Source organism: Mustela putorius, unplaced genomic scaffold, assembly GCF_011764305.1.
Source record: "Mustela putorius furo isolate JIRA1106 unplaced genomic scaffold, ASM1176430v1.1 tig00537227_pilon_pilon_pilon, whole genome shotgun sequence".
In the NCBI taxonomy this organism is placed as follows: domain Eukaryota; kingdom Metazoa; phylum Chordata; class Mammalia; order Carnivora; family Mustelidae; genus Mustela; species Mustela putorius.
In genome coordinates this window covers 33,295,286-33,315,239 of record NW_025422368.1, presented here as the reverse complement: position 1 = coordinate 33,315,239, position 19,954 = coordinate 33,295,286, and the positions used below count along the sequence as shown (strand labels likewise).

The 19,954-nt window shown below is 40.2% G+C and overlaps 2 protein-coding genes across 6 annotated transcripts in view; one reads left to right on the top strand and one right to left on the bottom strand.

Annotated features, from left to right (window-relative positions):
- ARHGDIB (Rho GDP dissociation inhibitor beta) overlaps positions 1 to 10,899 on the bottom strand; it is a 36,357-nt gene extending 25,458 nt beyond the window's left edge. Inside the window, exon 1 of one of the 2 annotated variants that reach the window (XM_004755776.3) lies at positions 10,801 to 10,899. The gene's annotated coding sequence lies outside the window, so the exon portion shown is untranslated. The remainder of the gene's footprint in view (positions 1 to 10,800) is intronic. The other variant, XM_045073478.1, reaches the window with a different exon arrangement.
- On the top strand, positions 728 to 17,244 carry PDE6H (phosphodiesterase 6H). 4 transcript variants are annotated; one of them, XM_013057868.2, is made up of 4 exons: positions 728 to 874; positions 12,669 to 12,842; positions 14,096 to 14,136; positions 16,406 to 16,743. In XM_013057868.2, exons 1-4 carry the CDS (start codon positions 849 to 851, stop codon positions 16,417 to 16,419), a joined length of 255 nt encoding a protein of 84 aa, XP_012913322.1. In that variant the 5' UTR covers positions 728 to 848; the 3' UTR covers positions 16,420 to 16,743. The 4 variants fall into 4 exon arrangements, with proteins under 4 accessions (XP_012913322.1, XP_004755829.1, XP_004755831.1 ...); XM_004755772.3 differs by lacking the exon at positions 16,406 to 16,743 and adding an exon at positions 16,760 to 17,244 and having other exon boundaries at positions 730 to 874; XM_004755774.3 differs by lacking the exons at positions 728 to 874; positions 16,406 to 16,743 and adding exons at positions 8,215 to 8,354; positions 16,760 to 17,244.
- The last annotated feature ends 2,710 nt before the right edge of the window (positions 17,245 to 19,954 follow it).

Below are 19,954 nucleotides of genomic sequence, written 5' to 3'. Positions count from 1 at the left end.
GCTATCAGAATCTCTAGGGCTGGAGTCAGGAATCTGCTTTAAAACACTCTGCAAGTAAGTTGTGACGTTTGAGAAACACCATCTTAAACCACATAAATGGATGAGACCACCCCAAGAGAGTATAAAAAGAGAAGTTGCTGACATCTAGGAAAATTCCATCTTATGCAAGCTCTATTTTCAAATATAACCTCTTGATTACTTCTCATCTCCTCTGCTAGCAGGCTAGCCCTACCATCACCATGCCTTCAGATACTTTTAGAACAGTCTCTGTTCTATCCACTTTCGTAATAGCTTCATGCTTTACTCTCCTCAGAGTAGTCAGAGTAAGAAGCACACTCGTGACCAGATCATTCCTTCCATCTGAAACTTCTAGGGACCTTTAACTCATCTACAATAAAATGGAAACATGTGCTGTGGTCTGCAGGTGGGCTCATTATGGTAATCAATCTCCAAGATGGCTCCAATGATCCTGCTATCAACCCTAATCAGACTGTATCAGGCTTGGTCTTTGGGACCAATAGAGCACGGCAGAAGTGTGGCATGAACTGAATGCTATGTCAGTTCTGAGATTATGTTATAAAAGACATTGTGCCTTCTCTCTTGATCTCTTGGATCAGCAGTTCTGAGGAAAGCTAGGTGTCATGGCATAGGGACACTAAAGTGACGTATGAGTGACAATGCAGTGTGGTCTACATGGTGAGAAATGATTTGGCTAACAGCTGTGCGAGTGAGCTATGTAGGAAGTGAATCCTCCCACCAGTCCCAGCAGGCTGGCTGTTGCCTCATGAAAGACGGACCAGGAACCACCTAGCTTCAGGACTCCTGAATGGACCCTCAGTAACCATGGGATGGTTAGAAGCTGCCAAATTTTGAGGTAATTTTTATGTTATTCGATAACTGGTACCCCTTGCACCACTCTAGACTCCTCTCCCTTCTCTTTTGTTCTCTGTCCCCTGCTAATCCTTACAGGAGAAGTAGGTTCCCATTTCAGCAGGTGTTGTCTCTACAGGAATGCTCTCCTCCCAGAGAGCCATACTTGATTCATTTCCTCATTGTGGCTTTAATTTGTGTTTCCCTAATGGAGGATTATGAAAAACATCTATTTATGTCCTTATTGCCATCTGTATATTCTCTTACAGTGAAATGTTTATTTGTATTTTTTGGCCCATTTTCTAACTGGCATGTTTGCCTTTTGAGTATTGAGTTTTGAGAGTTCTTTGTATATTCTAGAGGCAAATCCTTCGTTGGGTGTGTAATTTGCAAATATTTGCTCCCAGCATATTGTTCTCTTTATTCTCTTAACAGGGTTTTCAGAGTGAAAGTTTTAATTTTGATGAGGTCAAGTATATCAGATTTCCCTGTTAAGTAATTTTGCTGGCACGTCTAAGACATGTTTGCTTAGTCCTGAAGGACTTATGCCCTGAGGATTTTCTCCTATTTTTTTCCCCTAAATCTTTATAGATTTACTTTGCACCTTTAAGTCTGTGATACACATTAAGCTAATTTTAATGCAGTGTGTGGCAGTGAGGTGTGGAATTTTAGGTACATAAAGTGTGAGGTGTAAGATTCACTTTTTTGGTTCTGTTTTGTTTTGTTTTATTTCTGATGTCCATGGACAAAATGTCAATGCTCAGCCTCATTTGTCCAGGATTTAGATGTTCATTCTCCAGCACCATTTGTCGAACAGGCTGACCCCCTTCCAGTTAATTACGTTTGTACCTTTGTCACAAGTTAATGGGGCATATTTTGTGGATCTCCATTTGGGCTCTTTGCTTTGTTTCACTGGTCTGCGTGTCTATTACTCAGTCCATACCATACTGTTTTGACTACCATAGCTATGTAGTACGCTTTAACATTAGGAAGAGTCATTCACTCCCACCCTACTTTTTTCTCTTTTAATATTTGTTTTGGCCATGCATTTTAGAATAAACTTTTCTATGTCTACAGAAAACCTTGCTGGAATTTTGATAGAAATTGTAATAAATATGGATCAGTTTAGTGAGAATTGATATCTTTATTATGTTGAGTGCTGTAATCCATAAGCACGGTGTGTTTTTTCAACTGTTTAGGTCTGCTTTGATTTCTTTTGAATTAGATTTTGTAGGGTGCCTCAGTGGCGATCAGTTAAGTGTCTGCCTTCAGCACAGGTCATGATCCCAGGGTTCAGGGATTGAGTCCCGCATCAGGGTCCTTGCTCAATGGGGAGCCTGCTTCTTTGCCTGCTGCTCGCCCTACTCGTGCTTACTCATTCTCTCTTTTAAAAATGTCTTTAGGGGCACCTGGGTGGCTCAGTGGGTTAAGCCTCTGCCTTTGGCTCAGGTCATGATCCCAGGGTCCTGGGATTGAGACCCACATTGGGCTCTCTGCTCAGCAGGGAGCCTGCTTCCCCCTCTTTCCCTGCCTGCCTCTCTGCCTACTTGTGATCTCTCTCTCTCTGTGTCAAATAAATAAATAAAATCATAAAATGTTTTTAGAAATCAGAATTTGTAGTAGTTTTTAATCATACAAGTCTTGTGCATGCTTTGTTAGATTTACACCCAAGTATTTCATTTTTTTAGAGCAATTGTGAATGATGTTACTTTTTAAGTTTTAGTTTTCATTTATTCATTGTTATGTATAAATGCAATAGATTTTTCTGTATTAGTCTAATATACTTCAACCTTGCTAAACTCACTTATTAGTTATAGCATAGTTTTAAAATGAAGATTCCTTAAGGTTTTTCTATGTAGATAATCATGTCATCTGTAAATAGGAGTGGCTTCATTCCTCATTTCCAAATTATATGCTTTCTATTTTCTTCATGCCTGATTGCATTGGCCAGAACTTTCAGTACCATGTTGAATAAAACCGATGAGAGCACAAATCCTTGAATTGTCCCTGACTTAGAGAAAAAGCAGTCAGTCTTTTACAATTAAGTATGAAGTAAACTGTAGGGTTTTTTTTTTTTTTTTATTTGTTTGGTTGGCTGGTTTATTTTGAAGATTTTTTTTTGAGTTGAGTTTTATTTCTAGTTTGCTGAGAGTTATCATAAATGGGCACTGGTTTTTGCAAAATGCATTTTCTGTGCATTTTTATATCAATTGATATGGTTATGTGATTTTTCTTCTTTAGGCTGTTGATATAATGCATTATGTTAGTTGATTAGGCTTTAAATAGTCTTGCATACATGGAATTAATCTCACTTGATCATGGTGTATTATTATTTTTGTACATTCCTGTATTTGATTTGCTATTATTTCATTAAAGATAAAGATTTTTACATCTAGAGACACCTGAGTGGCTCAGTTGTTAAGCCTGTGCCTTTGGCTCAGGTCATGATCTCAGGGTCCCCGCATCAGGCTACCTGTTCAGTAGGAAGCCTGTTTCTCCCTCTCCTGTTCCCCCCTGCCTGTGTTCCCTCTCTTGTTGTCTATCTCTGTCAAATAAATAAAAAAAATCTTAAAAAAAAAAAGAATTTTTACATCTAAATTTATGAGAGATTGGTCAGTATTTTTACTTTTTATTGCCTTTGGTTTTAGTGTTAAAATATTTTATGAGGGTAAAACTGGCTTAATTAAATGAGTTTAGTAGTGTTCCCACTTCCTATTTTCTGAAAGGAAGTATTGTATTTTTAATTAATAGGTTATTTTTTTCAAGGTTAACAATGTTGTTCTGGAAAAGGCATAAATATTATTGGACATTAGGAGAAGATGGGGGAGAGCCTTGTACCTTCCTTCTTCACATTTAGGGGATTCCTCTCTGGGGTCCACTGTGTATTCATCAGAGTGGGAATCCTGGTCTAGGAGAATCCAAGTGTAGAGGAAATGTGTCTCTGATGTGTGTCTTCCTACTCAAAGGTATTTTAAGAAACACTAAAGAAGGATTAGAGATTAGTGCTTGAGTAAGGAGCTTATTGGACAGCTAAAATTTTGATTACTTTCTAATTACTTAGTGCCTGCCCTTTAACTCTCTGTATGTGATTAATAATACTTTCCCATCTGTCAGAAAGTATCAAGAACCAAGGATTATAAATATGAAACATAATTTTTAGAAGAGTTTTTATGATATTTCGTTCTTAAATTTGCATACAGTAAAAATCCTGGGAGTTACAGATCTCCCGCTACAATCATGATACCAAATAATCCCACCACCCTTTAAAATCCCTCGCCTTGTCCCTTTACAAGCAGTCGACTTCTCTCAATCCCTGGCCACTGAAGAGGCTAGCAAGTCACCAATTAAGTAAACTGGTAGAACTCTTCTGTCTCCCAGAGGCAGTATGTACTTCCTGCTGGTTAGCCTGGCTACTCAAATCCTCTAAGACTCAGTGGCAGCAGGAGTAGTAGAGAAACAGAAAGAACAACCACTTGGAACAGAGAACAATGGGTACAGTCCCTGAAGATGCAAACTGACCAGATCTCTAGAACTCCACAGAGTCTTGAACGATTTTTAGGTCTCCACAAGCCCAGCCGAATGTGGTTGAGTTTCCTGTCTTCCACACATCCCCTTGTATCCCACACTTCCTCTTTTTTCATTTTTTTTTTCTTTCTAGAAGTTCAAAAATTTCTTTTTTTTTAAATTATCATTTCCTTTCTGTTTTAAGAACTTCCTTTGTCATTCTTTTAGTGTAGGTTTTCTGGTGATAGATTGTCTTAGTCTTTCTTTATTAGGATGTCTTTATTTCCCTTCGCTCCTGAAGGATAAATTCAGAGGTGACAGTTCTATTTTTATCAGGACTTTAAAAATGTTGTGCTACTTTCTTCTGGCCCCAGGGTTTCTGATGAAAAATCCTCCATCATTCCATTTTTTCACCTCTAAGTAAGATAGTATATATGTATTTTTAAATTGCTTTCAAAATTTGTTTTGTCGTTAGTTTCGTCACTTGATTATGATGTGCTTTGGTGTAGATTTCTTTGGGTTTGTCCCATTGGGGTTCGATAGCTTCTTGATTCCATAGGCTTTTGTCTTTCATCAAATTTAGGAAATTTTCAGCCTATTTTTTCAAGTACATTTTAGCCTCATCCTTTTCTCCTCTCCTGGAACTCTGATGACATGAATGTTAGATCTTTTAGTTTCCAAGTTCTCGGGTGGCTGTTGTTGTTCTGTTGTCGTCGTCATCGTCGTCTTCTTCTTCTCTTTCTTCTCCTTTTCTGCCTCCTCCTCCTTCTTTTCTATTTATTTTCTCTCTTTTAATCAGATGGGGTAATTTCTACTGTTTTAGTTTCAGGTTCACTGATTCTTTCTTTTGTCTTCTTTCTGTTGTCAAGCCCATTCATTGAATTTTTGTGTTTGTTATTGTATCAGTCTAAAATGTTCATTTTGTTCTTGTTACCTTGTTATTGCTGAATAGTGGTGAAAATCCCCCACTTGGCTTCCTCTGACACCATTCTGGTAAGAAGGAAGAGGGTGCCTCGTTAGCACTGGTTGGAATGAAAGTCTAAGATCCCTATGTGGCCTTCTCTGATACTACTTTGGTGGGGGTGGGGTAGGTTTACCTAATTATAGCTGGGCCTGGATGGAAGTCTCGACGCTCAACCTGTGCTGATGGGTTTGAAACTGGCCTTTTTTCCCTAAAAAAGATGTTGGATTTTTCCCCATGGCATAAGGTGATTTTTGTCTAATTTTTTTCTGTCTTACTAGATTACATCTTTTCTGGTCATTTGTCTAGAAAGAGTAGGCTTTTTGAGAGTTTTATTTTTTTTTAAAGATTGTATTTATTTATTTGACAGACAGAGATCACAAGTAGGCAGAGACACTGGCAGAGAGAGAGGGGGAAGCAGGCTCCCTGCTGAGCAGAGAGCCCAATGTAGGGCTCGATCCCAGGACCCTGAGATCATGACCAAGCTGAAGGCAGCAGCTTAACCCACTGAGCCACCCAGGGGCCCGAGGGGATTTTTTTTTTTTATCTGCTCCTGTTTGTGTTTCTGGGTTGCTGCCTCTCTTCCTTCTAGTCCAGGATATACAAAACTAAAAGAGAGCTCAAGGAATTTACTGCCACATTGTTCCTAGAGCACTAAATTCCCTATTTGGTCTCTCTTCTTCTCTTGACCTTTTAAAATACTCTTATGTTTGTTCTATATATAATATTTAGGAATTTTAGCTGTACTTAACACAGGAATGGGGAGAAGCATATCTACTCCATCTTGGTCCAAAACTGGATGGAAAATAAATTTTTAAGTAATTAAAGCAATTAGAGGATTTTCTAATCATAAATCCTTGAGTGCTAAATTAGAATCACTTTATTTTTTTAAAAGTTTTTATTTATTTATTTGACAGACAGAGATCACAAGTAGGCAGAGAGGCAGGCAGAGAGAGAGGGGGAAACAGGCTCCCCACTGAGTGGAGAGACTGATGTAGGGCTTGACCCAGGACCCTGAGATCATGACCTGAGCCAAAGGCAGAGGCTTAACCCTCTGAGCGACCCAGGTGCCCCTAAAATCACTTTAGAAGAGTTTTTCCAACTATATACTTGGTCGTACATCTCATTCCTCACATTCCATTCTTCTGGCTTTCCCTGGGAAAGAAGTGTAATGGTACAACACCCTCCTCCTTCCTCTAACAGTGAGGAAAATCCTGTTATCAATGAAGGTGGTTTATCTTTCTCAAGTGTGTTGGGATGGAAAAAATTGAGAACCTTGGCACATTTTGGTATATGACATGAAGAAACTGAGGCTGGAGGAGGTGGCATTCTTGTCACATAGCAGAGATGTGGTGAGATCAAGCCTGCACATGGGTCTACAACAGTACTGTGCAAACAAATCACCTTGAAACCTTGTTAAAATGCAGCTTTTGGGTCAGTAAGTCTGGAGCAGGCCCTGAGGTCCTGTATTTTTAACAAACACTCGGGTGATATGGACGCTTGTACATTTTGAGTAAGAATACTCTAGAGCATTTGGCTTATTGCTCTTTTCACTGCCTGTATGAGTTGTAGTCCTTCAGCAAAGAAATAGAGAATGGGTGAGGGTTTCACAGAAAAGAATCTCAATATCTATGTGCCTTCTAAGAGTAGAGGAGGTCTGAATTGTAATGGAGACCAGAGGTGGGAATGGAAAGACTCATCCAGACACTAAATATTCTACTGGCTCTGCACTGCATTTGCTGCTTCAAAATTCCTCTAATTTTGGTGAAGACCAAGGTTATTATTATTTTTTCATTAAAAAAAAACAAAAAACATAAGCTTTTTAGCTGCCCATGTAATCTGCTTGGGGCTGTCAGTTAAGAATCTATCCTTGCCTGGGAAGGATAAATTGACCTTCTTCCTCTATAACTTTATGGAGTGCAATTCTCTAACAAGTAACAATTTAGGGAGGGCACATTACAATTCACTGGCAAGGCACGAGAGAGACCAGCAACATGTGCATCTCGGTCTATTCTGCTTTGCTATAATATAATAGAAAGATAGCAGAATATGCAAGGTGTTTCCAGATTTAGGCCATGATCCTGGCTCCACTACTAACTTTATACACAGTCTGGAGTAAATCACTTTATTTCTCTATGAAAAATTTCTCAAAAGAACTTAATGATGCTAGCCTATGGACTAAGGTCTAAATAAAGTGATGTACAAATTAATACTAGTGGCTCAACATAATGGAAAGACTGCAGCCAAGGGTACCAATGAGTTGAATTGTAGCCGAGCCCTGTGCTCTGAAGCCTTTGATGTGGAAGATTCAGCAATCAATTTTCAAATAAATGCCATCAGTTAAAAGTTATCAGCTATACGTTGGGCTCTTTCTCTGTCAAGTACCACTGAATTTTGTGTCATTTTTGATTTGCGGTTCTATCTTACTGAGGAAATATATCCAGAACTTATTAGAGAGAGAGATCGTATACTTTTCAATGTCCTTGCTCACACAATCAGCATCCCAGTGTCCCCACTGCAGCACGGGACACTATGATTTTGTTTATCTTTCCAGTTATCTAGATTCCCATAAGAATTATGACATGATGCTTGTGTGGTGGGGATTGACGTATGACTGGGGTGGGGTGTGTGTGTGTCAGGGAACCGGATGGAATGGGAGACAACAAGGACAGTGGTGGGAATGGAGGAAGACAAGAGATTGCGAATCACAAACCACGAATATGCCCCTGGATATCAGCACGTTGTGTGCACTTGTAGTTTCAACACCTACTGATTGACAGGAGAGTGCCCAAGTCAGTTTTGTGAGAGTATTTCACTTGTCGGAAACCTCCTACGCCTGTCCCCGTCTCACCCTTTATTCTCCAAACTTCTTTGTACGTGGGTTGGTGCTCTAAGCTCCTAACAGTGGGATTACGAGGCATGTGGGTATTACAGGGAGATAAATCAGGAGGCATAGATCCTTTATTCATCTGCTTCGAAGAGGGCGACTGGGCGGTTTATGGGAGCAACATTCAACTCTGTGAGTATTTCTCAACTTCTGGTGTTTAAGTAGGTTTTAATTGAAAGGCTTTGTGGGTGGTGGAGGGTTGATCTGGCTCTAAAATAAAGAAATGGACGAAAGCACACTGAACCAGCGGGCCTGGGCTGGGGCCGGGAATGAAACTGGAAAAAACATGAAGGAAATACATCCAAACTGCCTTATAATGTCATGCAGCCAGCTAATAAGTGAAACTTGGTTATTGAGAGGTTGCTGCAAAACTTGATTACTCAACTCATTTTGAAAGAACCCCACACTGACTCCTTCTTTTTTGTGGCTCCCAGTTTTCTGGGAAAGGAGGGATCTGGGGCACTAAGTGACCACAGAGCTAACAGTTCTTTACTCACAGGGTGTCCATGAAAGAGACCAAAATACAAAAGGGGGGACATGAGAGTGTGAGGATAAGGAGAAAGAGAGTCAAAAGGCAGTCAGAATGACCCCAGTGCTGTGTGGGTGGCTTAGCCTTCTCCCTCTGAGGCCAAAGTGTTTGTTTGTTCCAATCTGAATGAAGATACTTGAGGTTTTTTTGTTGTTGTTTTTTGTTTTTATTTTTGGTCTTTTCATGGCTTTGGTTAGGGTCTTCCTTGGCTCTCCAGATTATTTGATTCTCTCTGCCTCAGCAGGACCCTGGTGATATTTATTGGCCCAACCCCATCAGTGCAGGGAGACCACTCCTGCACCTATCTCCTCCTCACCCCTTCTCTTAGCCCCCCCAACAATAGAATTGTCTATTTGCCTATATCTATGCCAAGAAGGGGAGACCTGGAAGTCTGGGGGTGATGATACCAGCATCAGAGATCCTGACTCAGGACCTTCTGATACTGCTCTGCCTTAGCTGGGGTTTATGGATGATCATCCTCCTTAGCTTCTTACTCTGAACTCTGCTGCCTTGCATCCAAGGTGACACTAACCCTGATTCCCTACAAAACTGTGCTTTGACGTACTGCTCTGCTGAATCCACTTCCTTCTGCAGAACAACAGTTCCTACTCTTCAAAAGGGGAAGGGCTGACACTGCTTTAAAAATAGAAAGCCATTCCATCTCACAAAGGAATGAATGAATTTCTTGACACTTTTGGAAGACAAAAATGGGAAACATCTTCTTCCTACAGCTGAAAGCAAGTCTGACACTGGATGGAGGATTATTTAGCCTGGGGATGCCCTTTTAATTCCTAGGAAAGCATGGTCAGGATAAGTTTAGTCTCTGGTGCTATGCGGCATGGACAAGATTAACTTCCAAGGCAGGGAAGGGTCATATTTGCTCTGTTCCTCCCAAATGGTTTTACAGGGAGAACTGGAGGACACATCCATGACAGAAACACTCTACGAGTTAGATTGTCCTATCTACTCAAAAATGAAACATTATACTGAAATGCATAATAAATACAAAGTTTTTACCCATGGTGCAAACCCTGAGGATCAGGAGGATCCAGGGACGAATGAGGCAACTGTTCTATAATGCTTTTGTAAGAGAATACCTTTATATAATGCATCATACATACCTAGAGAGGAACGGGAATGTCATCTGAGCCTGCGACTTCAAAATCACATATATAAATATGCAAAAGAAATTTACAAGAGAAAAGGGGAAGTATAATCAAGGAAAGATGGAAGTCAAGTGTGATTTTTAAGTTCTTTGGGGCTGCTTTTGGGGATGTCAAGGGAATCCAAGCTTACGGCAGAATTTCAAGACCAGTCATAAATTAATAGGGTATTGGAGGGATACAGAAGATGACCCAGCAAGTGCTGGTGACAGTCATCTCTCTGGTATGTGACAAGGGCTCTTCAACCGTTCGCCCAGGAGAAAGTGTATAGGAAGGGCAGGTGAACCTGTGTCCCAATCACAGATTTGTTTGTTGGCTTCCTAGAAGGTCTATTACATAGTTATTATTTTTTTGAGCACTTTTCACCAAACACTTATTTATATTATGCCTTTTACTTTTCTCCATAGCTCTAAAAAGAAGGTATATTGGATTAATTTCATAGATGGAATGAGGTCCAGACAAGTTATGCAATTTATCCAAGGTCACATAGACAGTTTTTGTGGAGCAGAGATTTGAAACTATCTATTTGAATCTAAAACACATAGTCTTTACATTGCATTGCCCCCAAAGGGTAATACGGCTGATTAGTTTACCTTAAACCCTCATATTATAGACTCTAGATCTGACACAGTGGAGTCCTAGATAGAACTGCTAGATCAAAGTAGAAGACACCCAGTAAAATTAGAATTTCAGATAAATAACAAATAATTTTTCTTGTATAAGTATGTACCATGAACTATTTAGAATATACTTATAATAAAACCCCATTTGTTATTTATCTGAAATTCTAATTTAACTGGGTGTCCTGCATTCTTTTTTGTTAAATATGGTAATCCTAATCTAGTAAACTCCCCAGATGAGAGAAGGAAAATTTGGGCTTTCTTACTATTTTGAAAGAATTGAGAAGTCCAAAAATCTTGATTGGAGAGAAATTCTCTAGTTTTCCTCTGTGGCTTTGTCAGAGCCGGTATGTGCCAGCTACTGGTATAAACTCAGAGAACAATGCTACTCTTGGCTGCCCAGTAGCAGTTTCCATGGTCCCAACCACACTTGGAAGAGACACAAACTTTGCGTGCTTACCAGGGCAAGAGAGGGGCCACAGCACAAGAACTGGATTCAGTGAACAGACGAACAGGCAGACCATTTCCTAAAGCCACTGAGAGCTTTGTGAAGTGAAGACCAACTGATGCCTTCTTTATGGTTTGGTGGAGAAATCACAGGGTCTGGCTCTCATCACCCAAAGTTCAAGGTAGTAGTTCAATGTTTCCATTTATTTATTCAACGATTAGACAAATATATATAGCACATCTGCTATGTGCCAGGCACTATTCTAGGTTTTGACAGAAATGAACAAAAATGAAAAAATAAGCCCACTGGAGCACATTCCAGTGGGGAAATAAGACAAGATCCGTGGCATAAGCAAGTAAACCTGGCCAGGTTTGCCATCCCTGGTACCCACTCACAGATTAGTCAATGCGTTTCTATGGAAAAAGTTGAGAACTAGCAGGAGAAAATGAAAATAGTAATTGAGGAAAAGAAGAAAAGGAAATAAATATCTCTTAGGCCAGGATAATAATTTAAATTGATTTTGAAAGTAATAAGAAAAAGTTGATGAACTTGAAGTCATACAATATAAAATTTGAGGCATGTTCAGTGTGGTGGAGAAAGAGGAAGATAATTAGCATGGCTCAAAGATAGTCAGGGAGAGTTGAAGCTAAGAATATTCGCATAAGTCTATAATTTATAGATCATATAAATAAATAAATCTTCCAGGTAGCAGAGCATGGAAATGTTTGGCTCAGGGTAAGAGATTAGGGGTACTTAGAAGTTCTTTGGAGCTTTTTAGACTCTTCCTTCCTAGGAGAAGTATTATCAACTTTTGTGATAGAAAAGAGAAAGAAGAAAAGTCATCCTTTAGCTTAGCATATTTACTTTTAAAATTTATCTTGTTAAGACATCCCTATTTGTACTTGAAGAATGACAATGTACGTTTCTACGGCTAACATCAAAGTCTGTGAAAATCATATTGGATAAGTCCATGATTTGGATAGGAGAAAATGTTGAATATTTCAGAGAAATGGGTGATTCAAGAACCTCATGTCTGAATATGGAGTTAAAGCATAAACCTACTCCTGAATCATCCTCCATTGATTTTCTTGTGTGTGTGTGTGTGTACTGGGATGTATCTCATACTACACGGGTGTTAGTGTCCCTGGTTCAGAGCTCTCCTTGTTATCTCCCAGAACTAGGAGAGGAGTATCTTGATTACACAAGGCTTAAACAGTGTTAGGTACTGTAAAATAAAAAGCCCATAAAATGTGAGGCAATAAACATTAAGAGTCAGGCTATTGTGTAGTAGGGTGGAAAATATATTAAACTTAAAGAACATATCAGTGCTGTAAAGACTATAGATAGCATTCAGTCCATTGTTCTGTCTTCACAGATGATGATCACAGAATGGGAAGTACTTATCATAATAGATTCACATGGAAAGCTCGTGATAATTTATTGAAACAACACATCTATCTAGATTTTTCGTTTGCAATCTATCTGTTGTCAGTCTGCATTCCACTACATTGAGTGATTGATTTATACCATATTTTCTTGAAAATCTCTTTAAAAAATGATTGATTCTTCCCTTTTGAGACAAGATGAAGTCCTGAGCTTTTCTGACTTTTCCAGTGAGGGTCTAAGAAGCAATGGTCCCTGTACCCTGAAGAATCTTTTTTTTTTTTTCCCCTCTCATCATCTAAGGAACCTGAAAGAGAACCATCAGACACTCAACGACATCAGAATGAGCGACAACACTACTTTGGCTCCTCCAGCTTCAAACCAGGGTCCCACTACCCCACGCAAGGGGCCCCCCAAGTTTAAGCAGAGACAGACTCGCCAATTCAAAAGCAAGCCTCCTAAGAAAGGTGTTAAAGGGTAAGACCAAAATGAAAAAGACTTTCTATTTTTTCCCCCACAAGCCTGCTTTGATTTTGAGAAATTAATGCTCCCAATATTAAATAGACTTAGAAAGATTTCTACCCCATCCTCTCTTTTCCTCTCTACCACAGTCTTTACTGAATCAATTAGTTTTTAGCCCCGGGATGCTTTCTCTCTCACCCCCCAGGCTGTGGTGACATTTAAAACGACAAATGGAGCCGGTCATAGCAACCTTTGACTTGACCTTCCAGACTTTTCTTGACCACTCCTCTTCACCAGTACACCCTGTGGTTTAATTTGGAATACTAAAACACAGGCCATTTCCAGAACGCAGAGTTTATTTTTATGGCTTCAAATGTTAAGTCTTCAATTCTTTATTTTTCTCTTTCTCTTCTTGGCAAAATCCAATTTATTCTTTAACATATATTCATATGTTAATTTCTCTTTTGAAGCCATTACTGACTCTCTTAGACAAATGTGATCATGACTTCCATGTCTGCATTTCATACATTCAGCTGCGATAACCTGTATTGTTTTACATTACATTTATTTATTTACATCTGTTCTCTGAGATTGAAGTACCTCAGAGAAAATTCATTTTTTTCTTAATTCTATGTTTAATACAATGCCTGGCACATAGTAAATGCTTGATAAATGCTTTTGTACTGCTAACCAAATAGATGAATTAATCATTTTAATGTCTTTCATACTGTGTTTTCATTCCAATTTCTTCCTTCCTTCCTTCCTTCCTTCCTTTCTTCCTTTTAAGATTTTATTTATTTATTTATTTGACAGAGAGCTCAAGAGAGCACAAGCAGGGAAAGCAGCAGAAGAAGGAGAAGCAGGCTCCCTGCTGAGCAGGCAGCCTGATGTGAAACTCTGTCCCAGAACTTTGAGATCATGACCTGAGCTGAAGGCAGACACCCAACCTACTGAATCACCCAGGAGCTTCCATTCTATTTTCTATTTTTAAAAGTGGAGCTTGACTAAATTTCCCCAGGGATAGTTCTAGTTAGCTCTCAGTTGTCTTAGGCTAGATTTTTATGAGGGGCAAATCTCACCACAGAGACACACTGTCTGAAACCAGCCTGAGTCACTTTGTCTTTTCCCTAGGTCAATGCAAATAAAATATTTCTCAAAGACAAAAACTTAAACCTCTTCCTGCCCCCTTAGTCAGGAAGCTGTCAGTAGGAGACATTTCAGGATCCTTTCACTCTGATATCAGCTAATTTTTCTTTTTCTCTCTATAGGTTTGGAGATGACATTCCAGGCATGGAGGGGCTAGGAACAGGTGAGCCTCCCAAGACTGTGGACTTTCACTTAGAATTTCACCACTATCCATTCTTTAGGCCTCAAAGGGCAGTGAAATAGCTAAGGCAGCAAGCAGATCCTTGAAGACATAGAAGTGTGGGGGTTAGTTTAATCACCTCAGTAAATACACATGTGCCCTGAGGCAAAAACTCTAATAGAAATCAAGCTAAGGCCCAAAGATACTAAATCCTCTTGTTCTGTTAAACAATGCTTGAGGACATCAAGTTGTAGACTTTCATGGTAGAAAGATTCTCAGCGTTTGTCTATCCCAACTTCATCATTTCTTCAGAAGAGAAATCTGAGACAAAAAGGAATGAAGCTACAGTAGGAGGCCGCAGAGTGAGGTATTGGAAGCAAGGGAGGAGCCTGGAGAACTTTTTCACTCTACCAGACAACGCACTCCCTAACCACCATCCTCTTTTCACAGCTGCTCTGGCACCCAGAACAGGGCCTACACACCGAATGTACCCAATCCAAGATTTTTCAGTTAGCTAGAATAATTGGATTTGTTGGATAATGAATGAAAATGACTGGCTCTTCCCTTTAAAAATACTAAACTGTATTTTTTAGAGCTATTTTGAGTTTGCAGAGACCTTAAGCAGGAAGTGTAGAGCTCCTGCATACGCCTGTACGTAGCTTCCCCTATTATCAGCATCTTGCATTGGTGTGGTGCATTTGTTGTAAATGATGAGCCGGTGTTGGGAACATTATTATTAGTGAGCATTCATAGCTTATATTAGGATCCATTCTTTGTGTCGTCCAGTTTTGACAGATGCACAGTGTTGTGTTTCCATAACTACAGGTACATACAGAATAGAGGTCTTAAAAATCCCCCATGTTCTACCTGCTCATCCTTTCTCCCACCCTCCACAAACTCTTGATAACCACAAATCATTTTACTTTCAAAAAAATTTTGCCTTTTCCAGATTGTCATATGGTTAGAAGTATACAGTCTATAGATTTATAGCCTGGCTTCTTTCACTTAGCAATATTTATTCACGTAAGTTTCCTCCACGTCCTATATGGCTGGATAGTTCTTTTTTTTTTTTTTTTTTTTTTTTTTTTTTAACCACAGAATAATATTTCATTCTATGGCTGTATCACAATTTGCTTATCCTATTAAAAGACAAATCGTTGGGGCGCCTGGGTGGCTCAGTGGGTTAAAGCCTCTGCCCTCAGCTCAGGTCGTGATTGAGCCCCGCATCAGGCTCTCTGCTCAGCAGGGAGCCTGCTTCCTCCTCTCTCTCTGCCTGCTTCTCTGCCTACTTGTGACCTCTGTAGGTCAAATAAATAAATAAAATCTAAAAAAAAAATAGACATTTTGTTGCTTCCAAATTTTCACAAGTATAAATAATTCTGCTATAAACACCACTGTGAGAGTTTGTATTTTTTGTATTTTTAAAAATATTTTTATTTATTTATTTTTTAGAGAAATAGCAAGTGACAGAGCTTGAGAGGAGGGTGGTGAGGAGAGGGAGAAGTAGACTTCCCAATGAGCAGAGAGCCTGATGTGAGACTCAATCCCAATACCTGAGCTGAAGGCAGATGCTTAACCAATGGAGCCAGCCAGGTGCCCCATTGTGCAGGTTTTTGAGTGAAGGTATTTTCAACTCATCCAATACACTTTTGATAAATGGTGTGATTAGTAATCAGTGTCCTTACCAGGCAGTTCTTAGTGTATTTGCTTTTTACAGTCAAATGTCACTCCTGGGAGCTCAAATACATTTTCCAGCTATTTTCTAAAGCTCATTTGCTATTCTCCTAAATCAACTGCTTCTGTATTTTGGCCAGACTACATAAGACCAGCAGATTTCCTTTGGGCTCTGGAGGATATGCTTAACTCTGCCAACGTATTTGGAACACTAGAAAGAGCTTTATACTGAGGGGAGATCTGAGATCTTTGGCTTGGTTTTAATCCCACTCTGATTTTTTTTTCTTTTGGTAGGTATTTAATCTCTTTGGGTTCCAGTCAGCTTCTCTGTAATTCAGGGATAATAATATTTTATTGCCTGAAGCAAAAAATTGGATTAGTAGATGCCTTGAGATTACTTCTCAGTATGCAACTGGATATATTAGGCATTTCAAAATCTAAAGGAACTAAAGAGTGAGTCAGAGAAGCCCAAGGAATGCATCTGAATGGGCAGGGAGTAAGAAGGCAGTGGATTTCCAGATCATGGGAATTTAAAATGCTTCTATTTCTCATTTTAACTCTTGGCCTGACTAGAATTCCACTTGTGTTCTTTCCATAGTCATTGTGCTTTGAGGAGACCTGTTTGATCAGTGACCTGCACCACCTCATGCTAGCTCCAGTCAAAAGCCTTGGGTCACCTCTCCAAAGAGCTACAGAATGAAACCAATGGAGATACCTACCTGGGGTGGGGGGCATCAGAACTGTGCAAGGGATTAATTAGGCAGTCAGTCTAATCCTTCCTGGGCTAAGGGCAATTATAGGTAACTTTCTGGTTACTGAGACAATGAATGGGAGAGAGGAGTGAGGTGTCTCCAGCCAAAGGATGTCTTCTGGAGCACAAGAAGGCTTCTCAAGGCTCTGGGGGGCAGGGTCAGTGAGGCTGGCTTACAAGCTCTTCTTCCCTCTCTTGCAGACATCACGGTGATTTGTCCCTGGGAGGCATTCAGCCACTTGGAACTGCATGAGCTTGCTCAGTTTGGGATCATCTGAGGCACCAGAGGTTCTGCCATTCTCAACAGCAGCTGCTGTAGTTTTAATTCCTTTTGCCCTATTGATCTGCCAGAGTCTTGAAATTCAGCTGTTAGGAAGTGGTTTCTTCCGCTGACAGTCATTTCCCCTAAATTGCTGCAAAGAGCTCTCTTAGCGTCAGACCCTCTCCTGCCATATAGTTCAGCTCAGAATAGTGGATGCAGATAGACTTGTTCAATCATTTCAAACTTGACCACCTTTTCTTATCAGCTGCTTAGAATTCATCCATAGTTCTCTAAATATTGTTTATTTTTGAAGTCCTTCAAATCTATTTAAAGGCATTCCCTGTAGTTAGTAGCAGCTTTTAAAGATAACATTTATGTCACTCCCTTCCCCTTCTCATTTAATAAAGGACATACTGACCTTGAATCTGATGATGCAGCTGTAGTAAATGCTGTATGCAAATATCTGATACCCTGTTCTGAGAGCCAATTAAACAAAGAAACAAGCACAGGGCATATGAAAGAGCGTGGGAGGAAGAGTCAAGCCCTGATTCTGCTTTGTAACTTTGTGAATCGTGCACGTTCTGGGTCTTAATTTTATGGAACTGGGTCATCCCTGAGGTCCTAAGCAGCTTGTACAAATTGGACAGCCTTATGTTTGATGGAAGACTGGAGATTCAAACTCAGGAATCTGATAATGTGAGCCTTCCTCTCCCTGCCTTGTCTCAGCTGATTGAAAAGATTTAGATGCTAGAAAGTTTAGACTTAGATGCAAAGGACAGGGGGTTGAACCCTCTAGATAAAATGATGGGTTGCTTCACCGTGGAGGTTGTGTCAAATGTAATGTGTACATAACTATCTTTCCTCAATACTTTCAAGGCAATTGTGCAATTCAAAGCCTGCCTCTGTCTGACTTGGATGCTTTGGGTACGGGCTGTATTAATTTCTTCATTTCAGTTTTGTAATCTGTGGTGAAAGAATGGAGTAAATTAACTGAAAGGAGAGGTGGGATTATAGAGAGGAAAGAGAGAGGCGGGATTATAGAGAGGAAAGAGATCTGGGTTCCAATCCTGACTTGACCAGTAAGTTACTCTGTAATTTGGGACAAAGTTTTCTCCCTTTGGATCCTCTAGGCTGCCTGAATCAGATAATATAAGGTTTGAGGTGGTGATAATTCCATGGTATTGAGGCCTGCAGAGTCCAAGTAAGAGAATTCAAGGAGCTCACACTCAAGAAAATGTCTTGTGCTACAGGCTCCACACCGTTTTGCACAAATGACCTACTGACCTCTAGCCAGAAGACTAGAAGCCCAAGGAAGGCATCTAGATTAGTGTGGGGAAAGGAGACTGTGGACTTCCAGACCATGGGAATTTAAAGCACTCCTATTTTTTTTTTTTTAATTCTTCACCTGATTAGAGTTCCATTTCTGTCCCCCCACCCCCACCCCTTAGCAGAAAAGAAAAAGTACAGAAGAAAAAATAAAATATAAATTCAAGAGTAGAACAGTGACGCGCAGGAAGAGAAGCCTGGACGTGTGCCTCCCCCTCCAGGAGTGACTCCAACCTCTGCCCATGTCCCTGTTTTCTGTCCGGCGGTGGTTCCATTTGATAGCCAGGGCCCCGGGTTGAGCCTCTTTCATTCCCATATGCCTCTTGGTGATGGAAGTCCTGGTTCTTGTCCAGCTAGGTGAGACTCTGGTCCACATTTGGCTTACTTTGCAAATGTTTCTCTAAACATTTTAAGATGCACCCAGAGAAACATACTCAATGGCCAGGCTGGAGAAAGACCTAGAAACCCTGCTACATGAAGAACTGTTGAAGGAAAGGATAATATTTAGCCTAGAGGGGGGAAATGATCATTACCAGCAAATATTTGAGAAGTTGTAATGATCAGGATGAAGTAGATATATTTTATGAAGTATTCTGGCATTTGGCGGTACACTGGAACAGATAAATTGAAAGCTATTCAAATCCCAGAATCCTATTCTTTCCATCTCTAATTCTACATCTACCATTTTTTTTTTATTTCTAATAAGAAACAAGAAAGCCCTTCTTATATAAATGGCACCTAGGAAAGAGATAAAGGTAAATCATGGTCCCCATCAAAGTCCTGGCAGCAGAGATGCCACACTCAGAGTAACTGAAGAAGTTTAAACAAAGGGACTATTTTCTTTTTTAAGATTTATTTATTTATTTATTTATTTGACAGACAGAGATCACAAGTAGGCAGAGAGGCAGAGAGGGAAGCAGGCTCCCTGCTGAGCAGAGAGCCCGATGCAGGGCTCAATCCCAGGACCCTGAGGCTTAACCCACTGAGCCACCTAGGCACCCCAACAAAGGGACTATTTAAAAAGGCTTGGGGTAGGGGTGCCTCACTGGCTCAGTCAGTAGAACATGTGACCCTTGACTTTGGAGTCTTAAGTTCAAGCCCCACATTGGGTATAGAGCTTACTTAGAAAGAAAGAAGGAAAGAAAGAAAGAAAGAAAGAAAGAAAGAAAGAAAGAAAGAAAGAAAGAAAGAAAGAAAGAAAGAAAGAAAATAAGCTAAAAGAAACTTGGGAAAGGATAAAGTGTATCTATAAAAGGTAGACAGTAACTTGGGGCTAGCCACACTGTTGGGGCTACAATGTTTCCAACCTTACACCTGACTGGAATCCCAGTACGTCTTCTCTATAAGAAAGGCCCCCGGAAGGGCCACAGTGATCACAGTGATCAGCCCACAGTGATCCTGAGAGTCATTGGGAGGGGGTGGGGAAGAGGCTCATCGACAACTCAGTGTTCTTCTCCCATTCTCTACTCTCCTGTTGATGCCTCCCATTGGATAAACTCAGTTGGAAGTCAGAAGACAAAGGAGCCCATTTCTCTGGTCTACGGTTCACTTCCAACAGCCGGGATCAGGTGGAGAAGGGTGGAGAGTGGATGCGAAGGGACAAATGGGGACGATCCGGCGGGGCACAGGAAGCAAGAGCGGATGTCATTTGTCCACCGGCGATTGTTAGTTGGAGTTGGGAAATAAGCCCGGGCATGTGTGAAACCTGCGGAGGGAGAGGAAGGGCAACGTCAGATAGGAGAACACAACAGACAAAAGAGAACAATCACAAGAGGAAGTTCTAGTATTTAAGGGTTTGGATAATTAGT